Genomic DNA, 21,514 nt, shown 5'->3' with positions numbered 1-21,514 from the left:
GGAGTTGGAGGTTGTGCAAGACAAAAAGGGAAGTGGAGTGGAGAGCACTATCGAATTAGCTCTGTCTTAGTACTGGAGTTGGTTGAAAACAGCCAGTCAAATGGCCTTGTCCAATTTCTAATTCCTGATATCCCTTAGGATAGAAGATCTTAGCAATCGTCTTGAAACCATCAGGGCAATGACATCCAAAAACAAAACAGAAAAAATAAAAGCAAGTGCTTTGAAACATAATTTTTTTGAAATTCTTTGACTTATTTTTGAAACGTGCATCAATACAGCCAAAATAGAAATCGGAAGTTATTGAATCATTCAACATGTGGTAAAAAGATCATGATCTAATAGATTTCTCTGCAAAAGGTGACACACCAAATGATTTCCAGCATTTCTTCTCAGGTTTCAGATTTATAACTTCTTCCTTTTTTATTTAATGTTGTTACAAGTAATTTAGCACATGCATTAATGCCACCATAAATAATACAAACAAACAATTTCTAGGCTGTTTGGCTACCTAATTAAGATTTGTGATATATTAATTTCCCTGTAATTTTTATGGCCTTCTCCATAGTAACAATAGCTCAGTACTCAATGGGACAATAACAAATGAGTTTGATGCACTGACCATTATTAGGGACAAATCACTGAGCAACTTATGGTGAATTGTTTTGTGAATCATCACAAATTGCTGCCCAGTTTGCTCCATTCTGATGTTGGCTTCAAACACAAGAACTCCAAAACTTGCCGTGTTAAGATTAAACTCCCCGCAGAATGGGAAAGCTGGAGCTAACATTTTTTTACTAGGAGGGCAGGGTTTTATTCTTCGCCTTACTCAATTTATACAGCCCAAAGAGGTGACAAGAAAAAGTGCACATTCTTCCCAAATTTTACTTCCAGACTTTTTACACCTTGTCTAATGTTACTATTGTTATCTAACATTTGCAATCAGATAAACGAAGTGTGGAGCTGGATGAACACAGCAGGCCAAGCAACATCTTCGGAGCACAAAAGCTGACGTTTTGGGCCTAGTCTCTTCATCAGATTCAGAATCTGATGGAGAGTCTAGGCCCAAAACTTCAGCTTTCATGCTAAGATGCTGCTTGGCCTGCTGTGTTCATCCAGCCCCACACTTTGTTATCTCGGATTGTCCAGCATCTGCAGTTCCCATTATCTCTGATGGTAAATCTTCCTGCTTTCTCATAATCTCTAACCCACATTCGGTTAGGAACTGAAGCCAGCTGGGCCTTTACTACACAGAGATAGCAAGCGCTGAATGGCCTGCAAGGGTTCCTTTTGTTTGTGTATGACAGCATGGCAACGGATGGGTGACCTCTTCAGTAACTTGCGGCAAAACAAATTGAGTTGAAGCGTGAGGCAAAATAGAATTCAGCTCATGGATCCCACTGTGGGACACCAGTCGCCAGAAGATTCTGGCCCATTTCCTCATGATGCCAAGGTCAGAACTGGTCCTAATGTTCCTGGGCTTCCCCTTGCTTTTTGGAAGGGGGCTCACAGAAATAACGGGATGCAAGATCAATGATCGCTGAGCTCAGGAACGTGACTGAATTATGTTCAGGAGACAGGAGCCCAAGACATGGATTGGGACACCTCACGGTTGCTGTATAAATAGCTGGAATGGACCTCCCAGGGAGGTGGAGGAGGGAGGCAACATTAGCATGGTGAGTAAGACCAGCAGATTTAGATTGTCAGGTAGTTATGACAGGAAGAAATAAAAACCTTCTGATTCACGCAACATTTTTCAGGTGCTCTAAAATTCCTAAAGAAATTCACTTTATGGTTTAGGATTTCAATAAATCATGTTTTCTTTGGCCAATAAGTGAAGCTGATAATGTGGTCAACAAGGTCCTTCAAAAACTGAGATAAATGGCCAGTTAACCTGATTTGGATGATAGATGAGGGGTGATGTTTGTCCAGAAGAATGCAAGACAATGCTAGGGGGTTAATGGTCTTATGTCGTAGGTAACATCTCTGGAATTTCTTTTTTCCCCCCTATTCATTCACAGGACGTGAGTATCACTAGCCAGATCGACATATACTGTGCATTCTTAATTGCCTTCAGGGCAAAGAGTCATCCCATATAACCGAGAGTCTGGTGTCATATGTAAGCCAGACTACATGAGGTCAGCAATTCCTTCCTTAAAAGGATATGGACAAGAATAAACAACTAATTGATAATATAGTTTCATGGCCATTATTAGACTTTCAATGCCAGATATCTATTGAATTCAATGGTGGCATTCAAATGTGGGTCCCCAGGACATTAATTCGCACTCTGGGTAAAATTGGCAAATGGTAATACCACTAGGCCATTGCCTGTGCACCCTGCAGTGAGAAGAGGATTGTCAAGATGATTAGGATGTGGAAGCTTTGGAAAGGGTGCAGAGGAGATTTACTCGGACGTTGCCTGGTATGGAGGGAAGGTCTTACAAGGAAAGGCTGAGGGACTTGAGGCTGTTTTCATTAGAGAGAAGACGGTTGAGAGGTGACTTAATTGAAACATAAAATAATCAGAGGGTTAGATAGGGTGGATAGGGAGAGCCTTATTCCTAGGGTGGTGACGGCGAGCACGAGGGGGCATAGCGTTAAATTGAGGGGTGAAAGATATAGGACAGATGTCAGAGGTAGTTTCTTTACTCAGAGAGTAGTAAGGGAATGGAACGCTTTGCCTGCAATGGTAGTAGATTCGCCAACTTTAAGTACATTTAAGTCGTCATTGGATAAGCATATGGACGTACATGGAATAGTGTAGGTTAGATGGGCTTGAGATCGGTAGGACAGGTCGGCACAACATTGAGGGCCAAAGGGCCTGTACTGTGCTGTAACGTTCTATGTTCTATGTCATGAAGGGGTTAGCTGCCAGCAATTGAGACCCGCCCACTAGTATACGTATGACTGACTCGGGATGGAGCTAGTTAATTTGGAGAGAGACTGTAGTCTGTAAACGTGTATGTTAGACCTAGCACCCACTTCAGCAATGCAGAATTACTTAGTTTTTAACGTCGTGACTATATCTAATTTTACTCGACTGTAACTTGCTCTCTCATAATGCAATACCTACTTCTTGTTGCTCAGAAAGTCAAGCTTTCCAAATGGTCACCCATTTAACATTAAGATTTAGATTAGCAGTTGGAAGAAGATTTGTGCCAGCTTTGCAAGATCCTCACACATCTTTAAAAAGGTGGACATCCGGCAAAGATTGTCCCGACAACAAAAAAAAACGTGCCAGACACAAACATCTCTTGCAACGCTGGACTGAGAAAACATCATCAGCCCAGCTTGGAGCTCACCCCTAGAATGGGGCTCAGAGGCAACATAGTGAATCCTGCAGCACAGGGAAAACAGGCACCTTAAAAATGTAAGGCAACAAAAAAGGTGTACACAGCTGGATGAACACAGCAGGCCAAGCATCAGAGAAGCAGGAAAGCTGACATTTCAGGCCTCGACCCTTCTTCAGTCTAGGCCCGAAACATCAGCTTTCCTGCTTCTGATACTGCTTGGTCATCCAGCTCTACACCTTGTTATCTCAGATTCTCCAGCATCTGCAGTTCCTACTATCTCCGAAACACCTTAAAATTTTTTACAACAGTCTTTTCTGAACTGGAGTGGGGAGCGATATGTTTATTTTGTTTCTTGCACAATTTGATGCTCTGACATTTCAGCATCAATAAATCTCAGACAGCAAACTGATTTCAGCCTTGGCTGTGTGCAGGCAGTGCTTTTCCACCACCCTCCACCCTCAAAAGAGAAATGTTCTTCAAAAACAAGTATCCTGTAGAAAAAAAGAATAATAGGCTCCATTTAATAAAGCCTTTTATATTTCACTTGCTGTGTGCAGCGTGGGGTAACCCAAACGTCTTTGCCAAGAACGCTGAATCCCAGCGAGCAAAGTGTGATCAAAAGATGACAAAAAAAAAATCAGCCAGGCCAAATTAAAGCAACGTAATTGTGCACAGCAGTTGACTCCTGGACTTCTACAAACCTGAGGAATCCTCATGGCCCACTCTGGTGTTTAAAAAAAAAAGACTAGCTTGGACAGAGCACATCCAGAGAGCATGCTCGTTTGAAACTACAAATGATGTTGATGAAGCAACAAAGACAAACAGCTTCCAAATACAGAAGGGTGGGTAACCACACCTGATTCAACCTAACTTGCAGAAGGGCCAGACACTCAGATCATTGATAAAGTGTGAGGTTGAATGAACACAGCAGGCCAAGCAGCATCTCAGGAGCACAAAAGCTGACGTTTCGGGCCTAGACCCTTCAGAGATATCTAGGGCCAAAACATCAGCTTTTGTGCTCCCGAGATGCTGCTCGGCCTGCTGTGTTCATCCAGCCCCACACTTTGTTATCTTGGATTCCCTAGCTTCAGCAGTTCCCATTATCTCTGGAGATCATTATCAGGATTAGGAAAATCATCAGGAATAGGCCATTCAGGCCATCAAGCATATCTTGGAGGCAATACATTTTTCCCAGGGATGGGGGTATTGAAAACCAGAGGTTTAATGCGAGAGGGGAAAAAGATTTAAGGAGGACCCGAGGGGCAACTTCTTCACACAGAGAGCAGTGCGTTTCTGGAACGGGCTGCCGGAGAACGTTGTCGAGATAGGTACAACAGCAACATTTATGGGATGTGATGAGGAAGGGTTTTGAGGGATATGGAACAAATTGAGGCAATTGGAACCAGCTGAGTGGGCACCATGGTCAGTATGAACCAGTTTGGGCCGAAGGGCCTGTTTCTATGCCTTATTACTCTACAACTCTAAACGGGCACTTTGTTCCTCCAACCTCCTACTCCTGAGCCCAACATCAATACATTCACCTGCAGTGTCTTTTCCTGCTGTTAAAGATCAACTATTTCCACTGATGGGGATTCTGGAAACATGCTGCATACTCAGAATTAGGACCAGGCTGTTAAGGAGAGATAAAAAGGAAGCACTTCTACATAACTTTCTTCCTAAAACAACAACTGATCTGGAATCCGTTGCCAACTTTAAATCTGTGATCAGAATATGGGTCAAACGCAGGTATCCAGAGTTAGGCCACAGGTCAGCCACGATTTCATTGAATGATGGAACAGGCTCAAGGGACTGAATAGCCTACTCCTGTTCCCATGTAACTTTGTTTGGATAGTAGATGATGCAAAAACATAATGCAAGGACTAAGAGCTTTGGAGGAAGAGACAAAAAAAGCTGCAAAGAGATGCAGACAGGTTAAGCGAGTATGCAACAAAACAGGAGGTGGAGTGTTACATGATTATGTTGCAAAGTGTGAGGTTATTCACTTTTTTTTATAAAAAAAGTGGATAAATAATTTTAAGACTATATTTAAAAACTTGAAATTTGTAAATGTTGGCATACAGCTACACTTGGGAGTACTCGCACAAGAAGATTAGCATGCAATTACAACAAGTATTTGGAAAAACAAAGTTTACATTGGCCTTTATTCCAAGCGGTTTGGAACTACGGAAGTCTTGCTACAACTGTGCAATGTCTTTGGTGAGGCTTCTTTTGGAATATTTTATGCAGCTTTGGTCTCTGCATTCAAGGATATACTTCTGTTGGACCCAATATAGTGAAGGCTCATTTGACTAGTCCCTGGGAGGAGGGGGCTGGCCTATAATGGGAGGGCTGCATCCATCTTCTCTGGAATTTAGGAGACAGTAGTGATCTCATTGGAGCAGAAAATGCTAAAAGGTTTTGCAGAGTTGATTTAATATTCCACCTTGTCAGGAACCTTGACCACATGGGGCAGAGTGTCTGGTGAAGAGGCCACTCACTTGGGACGGAGATGAAGAGAAATTCACTCATCTCACAAACTCGGATTCCACAGGATTGTGTGTGTTTCACTGCTGAATATATTTGAGGCTGAGACAGGATTTTGGTCCCTCAGGGAATCAAGACAAGTGGGGAGCAGGCAGGCAAGTAGAACTGAAGTTCAAGAACAGCTATGATCATATTGAACGGTACAGCACATTTGACAAGGCCATTTCCTGCAACCTTCTACCCCATCTTCAACCTTCCTCCCCTCTCCAGCCTTCCTGAATCCATGCCCACATTTCTCAGAATTCCAATCGGATTTTCGTCACTGCTTCAGCATCAAAACAGCTCTTAAAATTGTGTGACATTAGCAATGCTAAGTTTTTCCTCTCCATTGTTTTGGACTTGCTTTTCATGGCATCAAAAAAGGTTCTCCAAATATTATGCAGTTGATGGCAACCGCTCGCCTCTGGTTTTCCATGCTAATCCGTCTACCCTATTCGCTTTGCTTTCTGCTGCATGTTTACTTCATTATGTATGCTCTATCCTTCACCCTTCACCCTTCTTGCATCTTATCCACATCTTCTGAAGGTTTTCACACCAGTGCTGAAGACACTCAGTTCCATCTCACCCACACCCCTCTCCGATCCCGCACTGTCACTAAAAAGTAATACACTACTAATCAGGCTTCTGGTAGTGAGGGAGCAGAAACTTCCTCCTATTCAACATTGGTTTCAGCCTTCCCATCCACCTCAAACTCAACTCCTTCCCTCTGCGTGGCAACAGTCTGCAACTAAACAAGTCAGCTCACAAACTTGGGGTCACTTTTGAACCAGAGATGAGCTTATCACTCAGATCATCATTTTCAGAACAATGCCTAACTTCAGATCCAGTCTCAGCTCTCCACCAAAACTCTTTGCAACTTCCAGATCACTACTCAAATTTATTCCTGGTCCCTCACGTTCAACCCTCCGTAAACTTAAAAAACTTCTTCCACAGTCTGTCCCCAAGTTTTAGCTCACATCAAGTGTTGCTCACCCACCTACTTTCTACTTGCTGCTATACACTGGCTTCTCACCAAGCAACGTGCAGAGTTTAACCCACAACTTCCTCTATCTCAACTCTCCAGCCTTGCACATTAAAAGACAACTGTTCTCCAATTCTGGCCTCTTGAACAGCCTCAATTTAAAAAGAAAAACCACTCCACTATTGGTGGCCACAGCCTCGGTTGCCTACACTCTAGGGTCAGGTATGTCCTTCCTCCATCTTCCTCATCATTGTTTTCCTCCTTTAGGGAACTCTAACACATACCCTCACTGACTAAGCTGGTTACCATCTGCCCTTGTATCTCAGCTTGTATCACTATCAAACAGTTCTATACTGCTCCTTTGGACACTTCATTCCATTAAAGGGCATGATAAAAGTTACTATGTTTTAGCAATGAGAATGCAGAAAAATGTTGCAAGGCATTTTACAGAGGGAAACATTGCAGACAAGTAGGCAAGTGAGAATTTAGTTAAGCAGCTAAGAAAGAAGTAGTGATGATGTGGAGAAATTTTACAAAAGCCAAGAATTCTCAAAATGACTCAGGCTAGTGATTGTAAGTTGAGACAAAATATAAGGGAGGTGTGGTTGGGATGCATAAAAGACCAGGGTCAGAGAAATGGAGAACTCAGCAACAAACAACATCAAAAGAAACAAATTGGAGAAAAGGCTGCAAATGGAGTAGGGCTGAGGAAGTCTTTTTTTTTGTAAACTAAAGAAGCACGTGTTACCCATAGAGCTACCACTGCTGGAAACTCAACCAGCCCTCACTCATTTCCAGAAATAGTAGCAAATGGCTCAAAAACAGAAGTCACTGGAAAAGCTCAGCAGCATCTGTGAGAAAATAATCAGCGTTAACATTTCGGCTTCCTCAGGACATAATGTTAGGGATGTTAATACCAGATCCACTTTGGTCATTTACTAGAATGCATATCCTAGCTTTATGACAAACAGCATTTCCTTGATCCAAGCAGATAGGTGATTTGAAAGCATGGATAAAAAGGACTTGAAAAAGCTAAAGCCAATGGTAATCAGCAAGGTAAACAAGGCAACGAATCACAAAAATGCCTACTTTCATCCTGACAGGGGATAAACAGTTCTGAAGAAGGGTCACTGGGCCTGAAATGTTAACGGATTTCCCTTCACAGCCAATGCCAGACTTCCTGGTTTTCCAGCAATTTCTGTTTTTGTTTCTGATTTCCAGCATCGGCAGTTCTTTTGGTTTTACTATTATGACAACATGCAATTTTGGAAGAGGGAAACTATACAAATTAAACAATGAATTTAGGCCTGCCAGTCAGTCATCGCTTGTCTCTCTTCGGACTTCAAAATTCTAAATTCGGTTAAGAAATACATTTAGAAGTGATTAGCATGGATAAAGTTTACAGATGACCTCAAGAAAGTGTGTTTCTGGGCTCAGACTTTGCTGGGTTTTCACACGTGGAGACCATTTTCTTACGGCTATCAGGATTACTAGTTAACCAGAACATTGGCAGGCGAAACAGCAACCGAAGTGGAAACATGCTTCAGAAGAAGTTGAACTAGAGTTAAACTAGAGTTGCATTTTCCCCAAACGAAAGGCATTAGAGAAAATTAGTCAACAACAGGTGATGGTTCAAGTTATTGTGGAAGTGAAGAAGTTTCCACAAGTAGAAGAAACATGGCCCAGGGCACAGCTTGAGTGCACTTTAGAACACAGTAGAAAGCATTTCTTCAACCAGAGGGTGGTTAATCTGTGGAACTCATTGCCACAGAAGACTATGGAGACATAGGGCAGCACGGTGGCTCAGTGGTCAGCCCTAGTGCCTCACAACACCAGGGGCACGGGTTCAATTCCAACCTTTGTGTGGGGAATCTGCAGATTCACCCCATTCCTGCGTGGGTTTCCTCCCACAGTCCAAAGATGTGCAGGGTAGGTGGATCAGCCATGCTAAATTGCCCATAGTTTCCAGGGAATGTTTAGGTTAGGTGGGTTGGACATGGGGAAATCAGGGGTGGGGGACTGGGTCTAGGTGGGATGCTCTTCAGAGCAACAGTGTGGACTTGGAGCTGAATGGCCCGTTTCCACACTGTAGGGATTCTAATGATCTACGTTGTTAAGAGTGAGATAGATAGGTTTTTGAATGCTAAGGGGATCAAGGGAGAAGGCAGGGGATTGGGGTGGAGAAATGTATCAGCCAATCAATCAAATGGCACAGCAGGCTTGATGGGCTGAATGACTTAATTCATTTTGAATTAAGCTTCATGACTAAGCTGCTCCTATAGCTGAGATAATGGGAACAGCAGATGCTGGAAAATCAGAGGTAACAAAAATGTAGAGCTGGATGAACAGAGCAGGCCAAGCAGCATCCTAGAAGGATGAAAGCTGACGTTTCAGGCCTAAACCCTTCATTTGAAAAAGGGGGATAGGGAGAGGGTTCTGAAATAAATTGGGAGAGAGGGGGAGGTGGATCAAAGATGGATAGGGGAGAAGATAGATGGAGAGGAGACAGACAAGTTAAAAAAGGGTTGGGGATGGAGCCTGTAGAGATGAGTGTAAGGAGGGAGGTAGGAAGGGGATAGGTCAGTCCCGGCAGGACAGACAGGTCAAGGGGGCGTGATGAGGTTAGTAGGTAGGAAATGGGGGTGCGGCTTGAGGTGGGAGGAGGGGATAGGTGAGAGGAAGAACGGGTTAGGGAGGTAGGGACGAGCTGGGCTCGTTTTGGGATGCAGTGGGTGGGGGGGTGGATTTTGAAGCTTGTGAAATCCACATGGGAGCCCTGCAGCCCAAATGGTACCAAAGCAGAATATGAGGTGCTGCTCCTGCAACCTACAGGTGGCATCATTGTGGCACTGTGGGGAGGCCCAGGATGAACATGTCATCTCAGGAATGGGAGGGGGAGTTGAAATGGTTTGCGACTGGGAGGTGCAGTTGTTTGTTGCGAACCGAGCGGAGGTGTTCTGCAAAGCAGTCCCCAAACCTTCACTTGGTTTCCCCAATGTAGTGGAAGCCACAAAGGGTACAGCGGATGCAGTATACCACATTAGCAGATGTGTAGGTGAACATCTGCTTGATGTGGAAATTCTTGGGGCCTGGGATAGGGAGGAGGGAGGTGGGGGCAAGTGTAGTACTTCCTGCGGTTGCAGGGGAAAGTGCTGCGTGTGGTGGGGTTGGAGGGCAGTGTGGAGCGAACAAGGGAGTCACGGAGACAGTGGTCCCTCTGGAAAGCAGGCGAGGGTGGGTTTGGAAAAAATGTCTTTGGTGCTGGGGTCGGATCATAGATGGCAGAAGTGTCGGAGGATAATGCATTGGATCCGGAGGTTGGTGGGGTGGTGAGAGAGGACGAGGGGGATTTTCTTTTGACAGCTATCACTAGGACAGGGTGTGAGGGATGAATTGCGGGAGACACAGTCGAGGGCGTTCTCGACGACTGTTGTTGGGGGGGGGGGGGGTGGAAAAGAGAAAACATTGCGGTCCTTGAAGAACGAGGACATCTGGGATGTATGGGAGTGGAATGCCTCATCCTGGGAGCAGTTGCGGCGGAGTGAAGGAATTGAGAACAGGGGTTGGAATTTTTGCAGGAGTGTGGGTGGGAGGAGGTGTATTCCAGGAAGCTTTGGGATTCAGTGGGCTTGAAATGGATAAATCGGTTTCTAGGTGGTTGCCTGATATGCAGGCAGAGGTCCAGGAAGGTGAGGGATGTGTTGGAAATGGGCCAGGTGAACTTGACGTCGGGTTGGAAGGTGTTGGTAAAGTGGATGAACTGTTCGAACTCCTCTTGGGAGCACAAGACAGTGCCGATGCAGTCAGTCAATGTAATGGAGGAAGAGGTAGGGTTTAGGGCCAGTGTAGGTACAGAAGAGGGACTTTCCACGTAACCTACAAAGAGGCAGGCATAGGTTGGGCCCTCCTGCACTGCCCATGTCCATCATGGGCCTCCTGCACTGCCGACATGTCCATCATGGGCCTCCTGCACTGCCGACATGTCCATCATGGGCCTCCTGCACTGCCACAATGATGCCACCCGAAGGTTGCAGGAACAGCAACTCACATTCCGCCTGGGAACCCTGCAGCCATATGGTATCAATGTGGACTTCACCAGTTTCAAAATCTCCCCTTCCCCCACTGCATCCCTAAACCAGCCCAGTTCATCCCCTCCCCCCACTGCACCACACAACCAGCCCAGCTCTTCCCCCCCACCCACTGCATCCCAAAACCAGTCCAACCTGTCTCTGCCTCCCTAACCGGTTCTTCCTCTCACCCATCCCTTCCTCCCACCCCAAGCCGCACCCCCAGCTACCTACTAACCTCATCCCACCTCCTTGACCTGTCCGTCTTCCCTGGACTGACCTATCCCCTCCCTACCTCCCCACCTATCTTCTTTACTCTCCATCTTCGGTCCGCCTCCCCCTCTCTCCCTATTTATTCCAGTTCCCTCCCCTCATCCCCCTCTCTGATGAAGGGTCTAGGCCCGAAACGTCAGCTTTTGTGCTCCTGAGATGCTGCTTGGCCTGCTGTGTTAATCCAGCCTCACATTTTATTATATAGGTTGGGCCCATGTGGGTACCCATGGCCACTCCCTTTGTCTGGAGGAAGTGGGAGGAATCAAAAGAGAAGAAGTTGTTGAGGGGGAGGGAGAGTTAGGCTAGGTGAATGAGGGTGTCAGTGGAAGGGGACTGGTTGGGCCTGTGGGATAGGAAGAAGCAGAGGTCCTTTAGGCCATCTGCATGGGGAACGCAGATGTATAGGTACTGGATGTCCATGGTGAAAATGAGGTCTTGGGCACTAGGGAATTGGGAGTTCTGGAGGAGGTGGAGGGCGTGGGTGGTGTCACAGACGTAGGTAGGGAGTTCCTGGCCAAGGGGGGAGAAAATGGAGTCCAGATAGGTGGAGATGAGTTCGGTGGAGCAGGAGCAGGCTGAGACAATGGGTCAACCAGGGCAGGCGGGTTTGTGGATTTTGGGAAGGAGATAGAAGTGGGCCGTGCGGGGTTGGGGAACCATGAGGTTGGAGGCTGTGGCTGGTTTGGGAGATGATGGTTTGATGTTCTGGGGCAGGTTCATGATCAAGGGGGTGATAGGTGGTGGTGGAGGTGGTGTCGGAGAGTTGGCGTCTGGCCTCAGGTGATGTAGAGGTCAGTGCACCATGCTATAACTGCACCTCTCGTCTGCGGGTTTCACGGTGAGGTTGGGATTGGAGCAGAGAGAACGAAGGGTGCCTATTCTGCAGGGGAGAGGTTGGAAGGGGCAAGGGGGGGGGGGGGTGGAGATTGATGTCTCGACGGCAGTTGGAGATGAAGAGGTCAAGGGAGGGTAGGAGGCCTGGGGGGGGTGGTGTCCGGGAGGAGGACTTGTGTTGGACGCCGGTGAAGGGGTCAGTGGAGGGAGGAGTAGGCTCTCAGTGCGTCTACAGCTTACACAGTTTAAGCTTACGCTGCTATTTTAATTACCATTGGCAACAATGATCCCTGACTTTGCAAGTTAGTGATGCTGCATTGGCTTCTCTGCTCACCCAAACGCTTTTGTGGAAACACTCCTATCCATTCTTTCTCTTCTGCTTTGTGGCATGAATCCTGCCTGCGTTTTGAGATATCTGGCTGGAACCCAGCAGGCCAAGAAAGTGTCTGAACGTACACTGTCCCACAGGCTGTTGTTCCTTACTAATAAATAAGCCTCAACACTCAATGCACTGTAACACTCCTTATTTCAATTATCTATTTGAGAACCTGCTAATACAAGTTGTCTGAAGCATCTCAAAGTACTTCACAACTGAAGTACCTTTGAAGCGTAACTTACCATTTAACATAGGCAAAGTAGCATCAAGACTTAATTTTATGTGGTGAGGCTAATGGCTAAGAGGTTGAAGTTTCAGTGAAGGAGTACTTTGCAGACTGCGATCATAATTCTTATTAGATTCAATAGTGTTCTGGAAAGGACAAAGATGGGCAATAGACCTGATAGGAACTCTGCTGGTGCTTTGAGAATTTAATATGTTTTCTCCTCCAACTTGCTTGGCTACAGCAAAACGTTCTCTTTTTACTGATTCTGAAGGTTTAGGAGTGTGCATGGTTCTGGAATCCACATTACAGGAGGAATGCGATAGCATTGTTGGGGGGGCAGAGGAGATTTACCAGGATGTTGCCTGGGCTGGAGTGAACCAGCAATGCAGAGTTCTGAAATGGCCCAGCAAGCTACACAGTTCAGTTAGGGATGGGTTACAGATGCTTACCTTGTCAGCAACATTCTGACATCCGATGGAAGAATAAAGAAAATGGAAAGAAAAAAGTTAGAGAGTTATTCTCAATGCCCCAGTCTATATTTAGAGTCACAGAGATCTACAGCATAAGGAAAAAAAACAAGGAACGATCAAGTCCGTGCCTGTCAAAAACAACTTAACGATTCTGAAGCATCCAGACCTGAAACGTCAGTTTTCCTGCTCCACTGATGCTGCCTGGCCTGCTGTGTTCATTCAGCTCTACACTGTTATCTCAGACTCCAGCACAAGTTCCTACTATCTCTCACCATTCTAATCCCATTTTCAGGCATTCGGTTCATAGACTTGAATGCCTTGGCATTACAACAGCACATCTAAATACTTCTTCAATGAGAAGGTGGTTTCTGCCCCAAACACACCCCCCCCCAACCCCACTTACAGGCAGTGACTTCCAGATTTCCACCATCCACCAGATGAGAAAGGCTTTTTCCTCATATTTCTTTTAAGCCTCCTGCCCATTGAAGTCAGTCAATGCTCCCTATTCGGTGACCCCTCGATCAAGAGGGAAAATCTCTTCTCGTCTACCCTATCTATGCCTGTCATTATTTCGTACATCTCAATCATGTCCCCTCTCAGATCACCTGTGTTCTGGAAATGAGAGCAACCACGGTCTGTCCAATCTCTCTCAATCACTGAAACACTCCCATCCAGGAAATATCCTGGTAAATCTCCTTTGCACCCTTTCCAGGGGTGTCATATCCCTCCTGTAATGTGGATTCCAGAAATTCATGCATGACTAACCAATTCTGAAGATTTAAGAGAGATTTTCGCCTCAGCCAAACAACTCACAACAGATTGAATTCTCAAAGCTCCAAGGAGAGTGCACCTTTATGGAGCTATGGATTAGCCAATTGTGCTGATGTCAAACAAAACACCCTTGAACCATGGGCAAAGAGACCTGCAAACCTGGAAATCCAATGGGAGGAAAAATAGCTTCATTCTGATTTTATTTAAAAAAAACACAAACTGGTTATGGAATTGATAAATGCATAGACAAAATTTCATGAGGTAATTTTGGTTTGTTTATGGAGGTGCCAGCATAAAATCAGCAGAGTAATTATAAATTTACTGCCTCCACTCCCCTGGTGCATTCTTGAATCACACATTCAGGAAGTTACTTACCCTCAAGCTCATAATTCTCTAAGATTTTAAACTTTATTAAAATTATAAAAAATCGCTGGAAGTACCGAACTGGAGTATTACTGAAAATAAATAAGATACCCAGTTGGAGCTTCCCATCTCACACTCATCAGGACAGAGCTGCCGAACCTCAGAGAGAAATAATCAATGGTTTTGGAGTAGATCTGCAGCTCGGGTTGTGGGTGTTCAGGTTGGTTGGCTCACCGAGCTGGTTTGTTGTTTTGCAGATATTTCGTTATCACGCTGGCTAAATACCTCAGTGCAACCTCCAAATGAAGCGTTGGTGTGTTTTCCCACCTGGTTTTTAAACTACTGCCCTACATCACATTGAATATTTTTCTCCCCCCGTTCTTCCATGGGATGTGGGGGCTCATTGACAAGGTCAGGATTTGTTGCTGATCCCCAAGTGACCTTTGAACTGAATGGCTTGCTGGGCCATTTCAGAGGGCAGCTATGAGTCAACCCAAGGGTGTGGAGTCACTGGTAGCCAGGCCAGGTAAGGATGTAGGATATCCATCTCTAAAAAAAGGAGATGGATGGGTTTTGTATGGGCAGACACAGCTCGAGATACTCCACACGGGCACCTCAAAAAGTTCAGGAAGCAGAATGGAAGTTCAGGGCTGGTGCAATTTCAGGAACGTAGCTCATTCTTTCCCACAACTGACAGACTGTATCAAACAACGTGCTCTTTTGGATGTTTGTGTCCATAAGGCCATAAAACGTAGGAGCCGAAATTAGGCCATTCGGTCCATTGAGTCTGCTCTGGCATTCAACCGTGGCCAATAAAGTTTCTTAACTCCATTCTCCTTGTATCCCTTGACCCTGATAAGCAGACTTAAGATTATCAGTTGGGCTCGCAATGTGGGTCACTCATATTTGCTTGAACTTAATTATTCTTATGAGGAGGATGTGTTTTCTGCAGAAAAAGGAACATGTCCAGGCATTATGTTATTTTTCAATTAAATACACAAGTGTGGGGGCGGGGGGTGGTGGGGGTGGGCAATACCTCCCTGGTCCATTCTCCATGGCTAAACCTTGAAGATGATCATGCAACAGATTTGTGATCCTTTGGAAATTTGGCATATTTTGCCTCTCCATGGATGAGTGCAGGATGGAGAAGCTTTGAAAGCATGTCTCTTCATTTTTTTTTAAGACAGGGAAAAAACATGCATTAAGTGAAAAACTAAGGATAAAATAGCAAAATTCAGCAGGTCTGGCAGCATCTGTGGAGGAGAAAACAGGAGGAAGGGTCACTGGACCCAAAAATGTTAACTCTTTTCTCCTCTACAGATGCTGCCAGACCTGCTGAGCTTTTCCAGCAACTTCTGTTTTTGTTCCCAATTTATAGTATCTGCAGTTCTTTTGGCTTTTATAAAATAGCAAAGGCCTGATAATGTAGAACGCAAAATAATAGGGATCTAAAGGCAATTAAAAAATGGCTGCGCTTGATAACTGGTAGAGGGCCCAGAGCCAATCGGAAGTTGCTGGATGCTAAATAACATCTGTGGACACAGATAATAGGAACTGCAGATGCCAGAGAATCCAAGATAACAAGGTGTAGAGCTGGATGAACACAGCGGACCAAGCAGCATCAAAAAAGGAGCAGGAAAGCTGACATTTCAGGCCTAGACCCTTCTTCAATTTAACGTCTATTGACAGTCTACATTCCATTCTCCAAGTTGTATTCTCCCACAAAAGGTCTTGGGCACAAACCATTGGATCTCCCGTTACCAACAAATCACAGGAACACAAACTACTTTGTCTTTCCTATCTCATGGTGATGAACTGGGAACTGGGAGTCAAACTTTTTAACAAGAGGTATAACAGCAGCATGAGGAAGAACTTCTTTTGACTATATAAAGATAATGTCCCAGGACTCATCACTATTTAGCTGTTGATAGCTGAAACAAGCAGAGACTCCAAATGCAAGTTGGAATAACACAATATGGCTGTAAAAGGACTGGGTCGGATTGGACTGTTACAGGGAATTAGCATGTCTCAATTTTTATTCCCCCCCACCATCCAAATCCCTTTCTCTCAGTGTTGGAGCCGAAATGATCAATGCCCTCATTCCGGATTTTCTCCATCTATTCTGATTCCAGCATCGGCTCAATCCCCTCACTTGAGCTCCCAGTGCTTCTTGCTCTCTCCATTCCTCCACCAGGGGTTCTCTCCCTCCCTAGTATTCAAAGCCTCCCTCTCCGAACCTCCTGGATACAACAGGACCAACAGTTCAAAACATACATCTCACGACAGCATTGCCTGCTTGCAGGGTGAGCCAAAAGGAACTGAACAGCGACCAGTGATTCAGCAGAAGCCTTTTGTATAGAGTGTACTTTGTGGCCATCGCACTTGCTTCCTGAGACATTTCAGCATGGTCTCAATCAGCATGAGTAAGGCCACGGTCAGCGTAAATATGGTATAAAATAATAATGTTTACTCACCGTCTGTATAATCTGATAGATACAATGGCAACCTGCGCCGCAAGTCTTCCATCATTCCCTTCCCTATCCGTAGGAAGTCATTAGCCTGCTCGGGCAGGAAAAGATATTACATTAGAACGCTGTGATCATCCAACACAAGCTTACAGCCAGGAACATTTGACCACGACACCAAGAGATTTATCCCCCCATTTGTTCGTTGAGTGTGGGTCTTGTTGGCAAGGCCAGCATTTGTTGCCCAGCCCAACTAGGCCTCAAACAGAGCCAACTGATCATCCGAGGGCAGTTAAGAATCAAACACATTGCTGTGGATCTGGCGTCACATGCACAACTGACTAGGTAAGGATGGCAGACTTCTTTGACAGTTCTGAAGCAAGGTCACTGGGTCTGAAACTACCTTTGTTTTTTAAAAAAAATAACAGAGGGTGGTGTGTGCCTGGAACTCACTGCTGGGGCAGGGGGGCTGTAGTGAAAGCAGATATGATAGTGACTTTTAAAGGGCGTCTTGACAAATACATGACTAGGATGGGAAGAGAGAGAGATAAGGTCTCTGGAAGGGTGGGGGGTTTTAGTTGTGATGGACAACATGTTGGTGTAGGCTTAGAGGGCCGAAGGGCCTAAGGGCCTGTTCCTGTACTGTCATTTTCTTTTTTGTTAAATCTGCTTTCTCTCCATTGATGCTGCTGAGTGTTTACAGCAATTTCTGCTTTTGCGTCACTAGTTCATACAGGTTCAGCCCGCACTTTGCTTTTTTTTTGCGCAAGTTTGGTTCTGCTCCTTGCTTCTACTTGGAGCCAGAGTAACTGCTGAAACCAAAAAAACTGAAGTAGCATTTACAGAACACGGCCTTGTCGAACTTTTAAGTGCTCGGGAACAGTTTTGCTGAACTCTTTCAGCTGATGGGTTGGAATTTAAATCCTGTAGCTTGGTTATATTTGTTCTCCCAATTTTCAGGATGGCATGCACATTTTTTTCTTTATTCTCTTGAAAGAATTCCCGCTGCACAGTAAAAACACACAGGCACATGATAGTTCATAGCAGTTAGAGAAATTAACAAAAGGCCAAGTTGGTGCATATCTCTCTTCATAGGATCTCTCTTGTTCTACATGTTCTGACGTATTGGATACAGCAGCGCAGAGATTCAGAGTCCAAAGCACGGTCAGTTGCAAAATCAAACTGATCTGATATTTTGTGGTTTAAAAAAAATTGTTTCTAAACAAATTCAGCATGCACCACAGCCAAAACAGATGATGTTGGGCAATTTGCCATTAATAACAGCTGATGTGCTGCGGGAATACATGTTGGAGGACAACAGCCAAGTTCAATAAACCTACTTTGTCACAATGAGCATTCCATGCAATTAATTATTTTAAAATGCATTAAGAGTTCTGCAGGGAACAAAAAAAGACAACCACTGTTTTGTGCCAGCAATTCCCTGCAAACAACAGCTAAGACTTAAGGACTAATTCGCAGCATTAATTAGGCAATGACTTTTTAAAACCAGTAGACTGAAAGTCGTCTGTTCTTCTCTTCAAGTAATGTAGTGCCATCAAATTTGCACCTGCTTGAACGAAGCCATCAGCCGAGTCAAGATTTTACAATAATCACACAAATTATGGCAGGGCAGAAAAAGAAGTTCAGTTTGCCAATTTGCCATGGCGGGGGTGAAACTCGTTGACTGCATTGCTTAATCAGTAGCAGAAGGGTCTAGAGCTGAAACGTCAGCTTTCCTGCTCCCGTGATACTGCTTGGCCTGCTGTGTTCATCCAGCTCAATGACTTGTTATTTCAGCATTTCCAGTGATCTGTACAGGTTGCAACTCCACCAATACAGCGCACTCTCCATTCTACGAGATATGCTGGGTAACAAAGCAAGCTCTAACCAGAAAAGTAGCTTGCATTGACAACTTCACAAGCGCAATCATTACATCCAACATATCTTTTGATGTCTGATCACTGTTGTAAATGTAGGAAATTTGGCGACATATTTATTCATAGTAAGCCACCACAAACCATAAATGACCAGATCACCTGTGTCGGGTGGGCCAAATTGCCTGCCATGTGGAAGCAGGCTTTCTACCAGTGGATCGATAGCAAATCTGTCGAAGGGCTGGCTGCATAGATGTTAGTGGAGATAAACAAAAATCAGCCATGACAGCAGAATATGTTCCCTATGCTTAGCGAGAACGTGTGTACATGAGAGACACTACAGATTCAGTTTGATGTAATGTAATGACTAAAACGCAGCATTTTTTCAGCCTGGCTGCTATGCTCAAGTATCTGGGCTGGGTCTTGAACCAACCACTTTCTGACATTGGATAAGAGAGCTACTGTCCGTTGTGCGCAAGGCCCACTCTCAAGGCTAGCATGGGATGGCAAATGGTAATGGAAAAAAATGCTTCATGCAGTTATTACCAGAGCTTGGAGGAGAGAGTACTGTAAGAATTTTCTGTGCCTGTTCAAAGTAAGAAGATGACGGGCTAAAAACTTTGGATGCTGTGCAAAATCCCCGCCTTATCATCATCAAAGCTGGCATTGGCATTAGATGTCTGGAATCTGCTTTCAATCAGCTCTGGCTGTTGTCCAGAAGTATTCCACTTTCTCTGGGCACCTGATATATTTTAATGTTGCTGTATCTGCTTTGGTCTGACCTCCATAGCACACGCCATTTACATAAAAAAGTGTGCCAAGTTCCTCTGAACAAGCATCTCTCTTTTGATATAATTGGCCCTCCCCAGAACATTTGTACTGCACCTTTTCTAAAGCAATTACTTCAGGGTGCACTTCTGCAACATCCAAAAGTCTTGCCAAAAAAAAAACACAACTTCATTTTGTTTTCTTCTTGAATTTTAAGAAGGTTCCAATCATCTTCTTTCAGACACACACAGGACACTGTACAGTCAAACAACAAAATGATCCACAATCTATATAAATGTTGCAGCTGCAAAGGCAAGGAATTCCATGACAGGTTACTCATTTCCCAACTCCACCAACACTACTCTTCAGCAACGTGATAGAATACTCACTTTCCTGGATGGGTGTGGCCTCTATATAAATAGAACAGCTCAGCACTGATTAGGGACAAAGCACCCTGTTTGATTAGCACCCTACATAAAAGTTTCAGAACTTTTGGAATACCACGTTCAATTCTGGTCTCTCTGCTTGAGCAAAGATGTGAAACTTCAAAAGGGTCCAGAAAATACTTACGATTACGTTGCTGGGGTTGGAGGGTCTGCACTGTCAGGGCAAGCCAAACAAGCAGGCTATTTTCCCTGGAGCATCAGAGGCTGAGGCAGTGACCTTACACAGGAGGTTTATAAAATCTGAGGTATGGATAAGATGAATAGCCAAGGTCCTTTTTTCCAGGGTAGGGGAGTCCAAAACTAGAGGACGAAGAGGTGAGGGGGGAAAATAGATATGAAAAGGATCTACAGGGCAACTTTTTCTTAGAGGGTGGCATGTGTATGGAATGGAGGCTGGTACAATTCTAACTGTTAAAAGACATCTGGATGGGTACATAAATAGAAAGGGTTTAGAGGAATACAGGCCAAATGCTGGCGAATGGAACTAGATTAAATTTAGGATATCTGGTTGACATGAATGAGTTGGACCAAAAGGATCTGTTTCCATATTGTACATCTCTATGACTCTAATTCACCGTACAGAAACATGCAGCGGCAACAATGATACACTTCAGCAACTCACCAAAGGCTTCTGCTACAACTTAGGATGACAAGGACAGCTGGTGCAAGGAAACATCCAACTTATTTTTAAAAAAAATTCACAGGACATGTGCATCACTGGCCAGGCCATTATTTGTTGTGAAGAACACGCCTTCTGTCTGAAGTGTTAAGCATGTGTTCTATGAGCAGTACGTATTCTGAAGGAACTTTACTGGACCCTAAATGCTAACTGATTTCTCTCCAAAAGGTGCGGCCAGACCTCTTGCATTTTTTCCACCAATTTCCCTTTCTAACTCAATATTTGTTGCCCGTCTCTGATTGCCCACAGGGCAGTTAAGAGTCAACCGCATTGCTAGGGATCTGGAGTCACATGTAGGACAGCAGTTTTCTGCCTGAAGAGGGTATTAGAGAACCAGATGTGTTTTTCCAACAAACGACAATGGATTCACTGTCATCATTAGATTCTTAATTGCAAATATTCATTGAATTCAAATTCCACCATCGGCTGTGGCACGATTTGAACCCAGGTCTCCAGGATATTATCTGGCTCTCTGGATTAACAGTCCAGCGATAAACAGCACTAGGCATTTGTCTCCCCAACTTTGGTTGCTATGAATTCCTGGTTTTCGACTCCTTCTCTTCAAGTGGGATCAGATTTATTTTACTGATGTTTGTCACAATCTGGAAAGGTTTTAGAAAATTCACTGATTTACAGATATCACTGGGATATCATTTTGTATTCTCTAGTGAAGAGAAACAATTTATTCATTTAATCTGCCATTTTTAATATTTACTATCAACTCCACAATTTCGCCCTCCACAGGGTCTAAACTCATTTTATTTACTCTTCATTTTTAGGTAAATCACAGATACTCTTGCTACCTCTTCACATTTCTAGCTCGCTTATTCTCACGTTCAAATTCATGGATCTGATTAATCTCTTCATTATACTCTGCCATGGGGGGGGGGGGGGGGGGGGGTGGGGGGAGAAGAGAAGAGCACTGATGGCCTAGAGGTGTTATTGCGAGGCTATTAATCCAGAAGCTCAGCTCATGTACCAAGGATCTGGGTTCAAACCCTGCCATGTTAAATGGTTAGGATTTGAATTCAATAAAAGTATCTGGGATTAAGGGTCAGATGATGACCATGAAGCCATTATCAATTGTCAGAAAACCCAGCTGGT

General features: G+C 44.5%; 1 protein-coding gene across 10 annotated transcripts in view; it reads right to left on the bottom strand.

The window, feature by feature from the left end:
• Positions 1–21,514, bottom strand: part of slc4a11 (solute carrier family 4 member 11) — a 212,498-nt gene that overhangs the window by 41,150 nt on the left and 149,834 nt on the right. For all 10 annotated transcript variants that reach the window (XM_048532852.2, XM_048532842.2, XM_059651624.1 and 7 more), the window contains one exon: positions 16,653–16,737. In XM_048532852.2, the coding sequence (XP_048388809.2) occupies positions 16,653–16,737 (85 nt within the window). The remainder of the gene's footprint in view (positions 1–16,652; positions 16,738–21,514) is intronic.

This window comes from Stegostoma tigrinum, chromosome 1 (genome assembly GCF_030684315.1).
Source record: "Stegostoma tigrinum isolate sSteTig4 chromosome 1, sSteTig4.hap1, whole genome shotgun sequence".
Classification (NCBI taxonomy): Eukaryota; Metazoa; Chordata; class Chondrichthyes; order Orectolobiformes; family Stegostomatidae; genus Stegostoma; species Stegostoma tigrinum.
The sequence above is the reverse complement of the archived record's forward strand: the minus strand, read 5'-3'. Positions and strand labels throughout refer to the sequence as shown.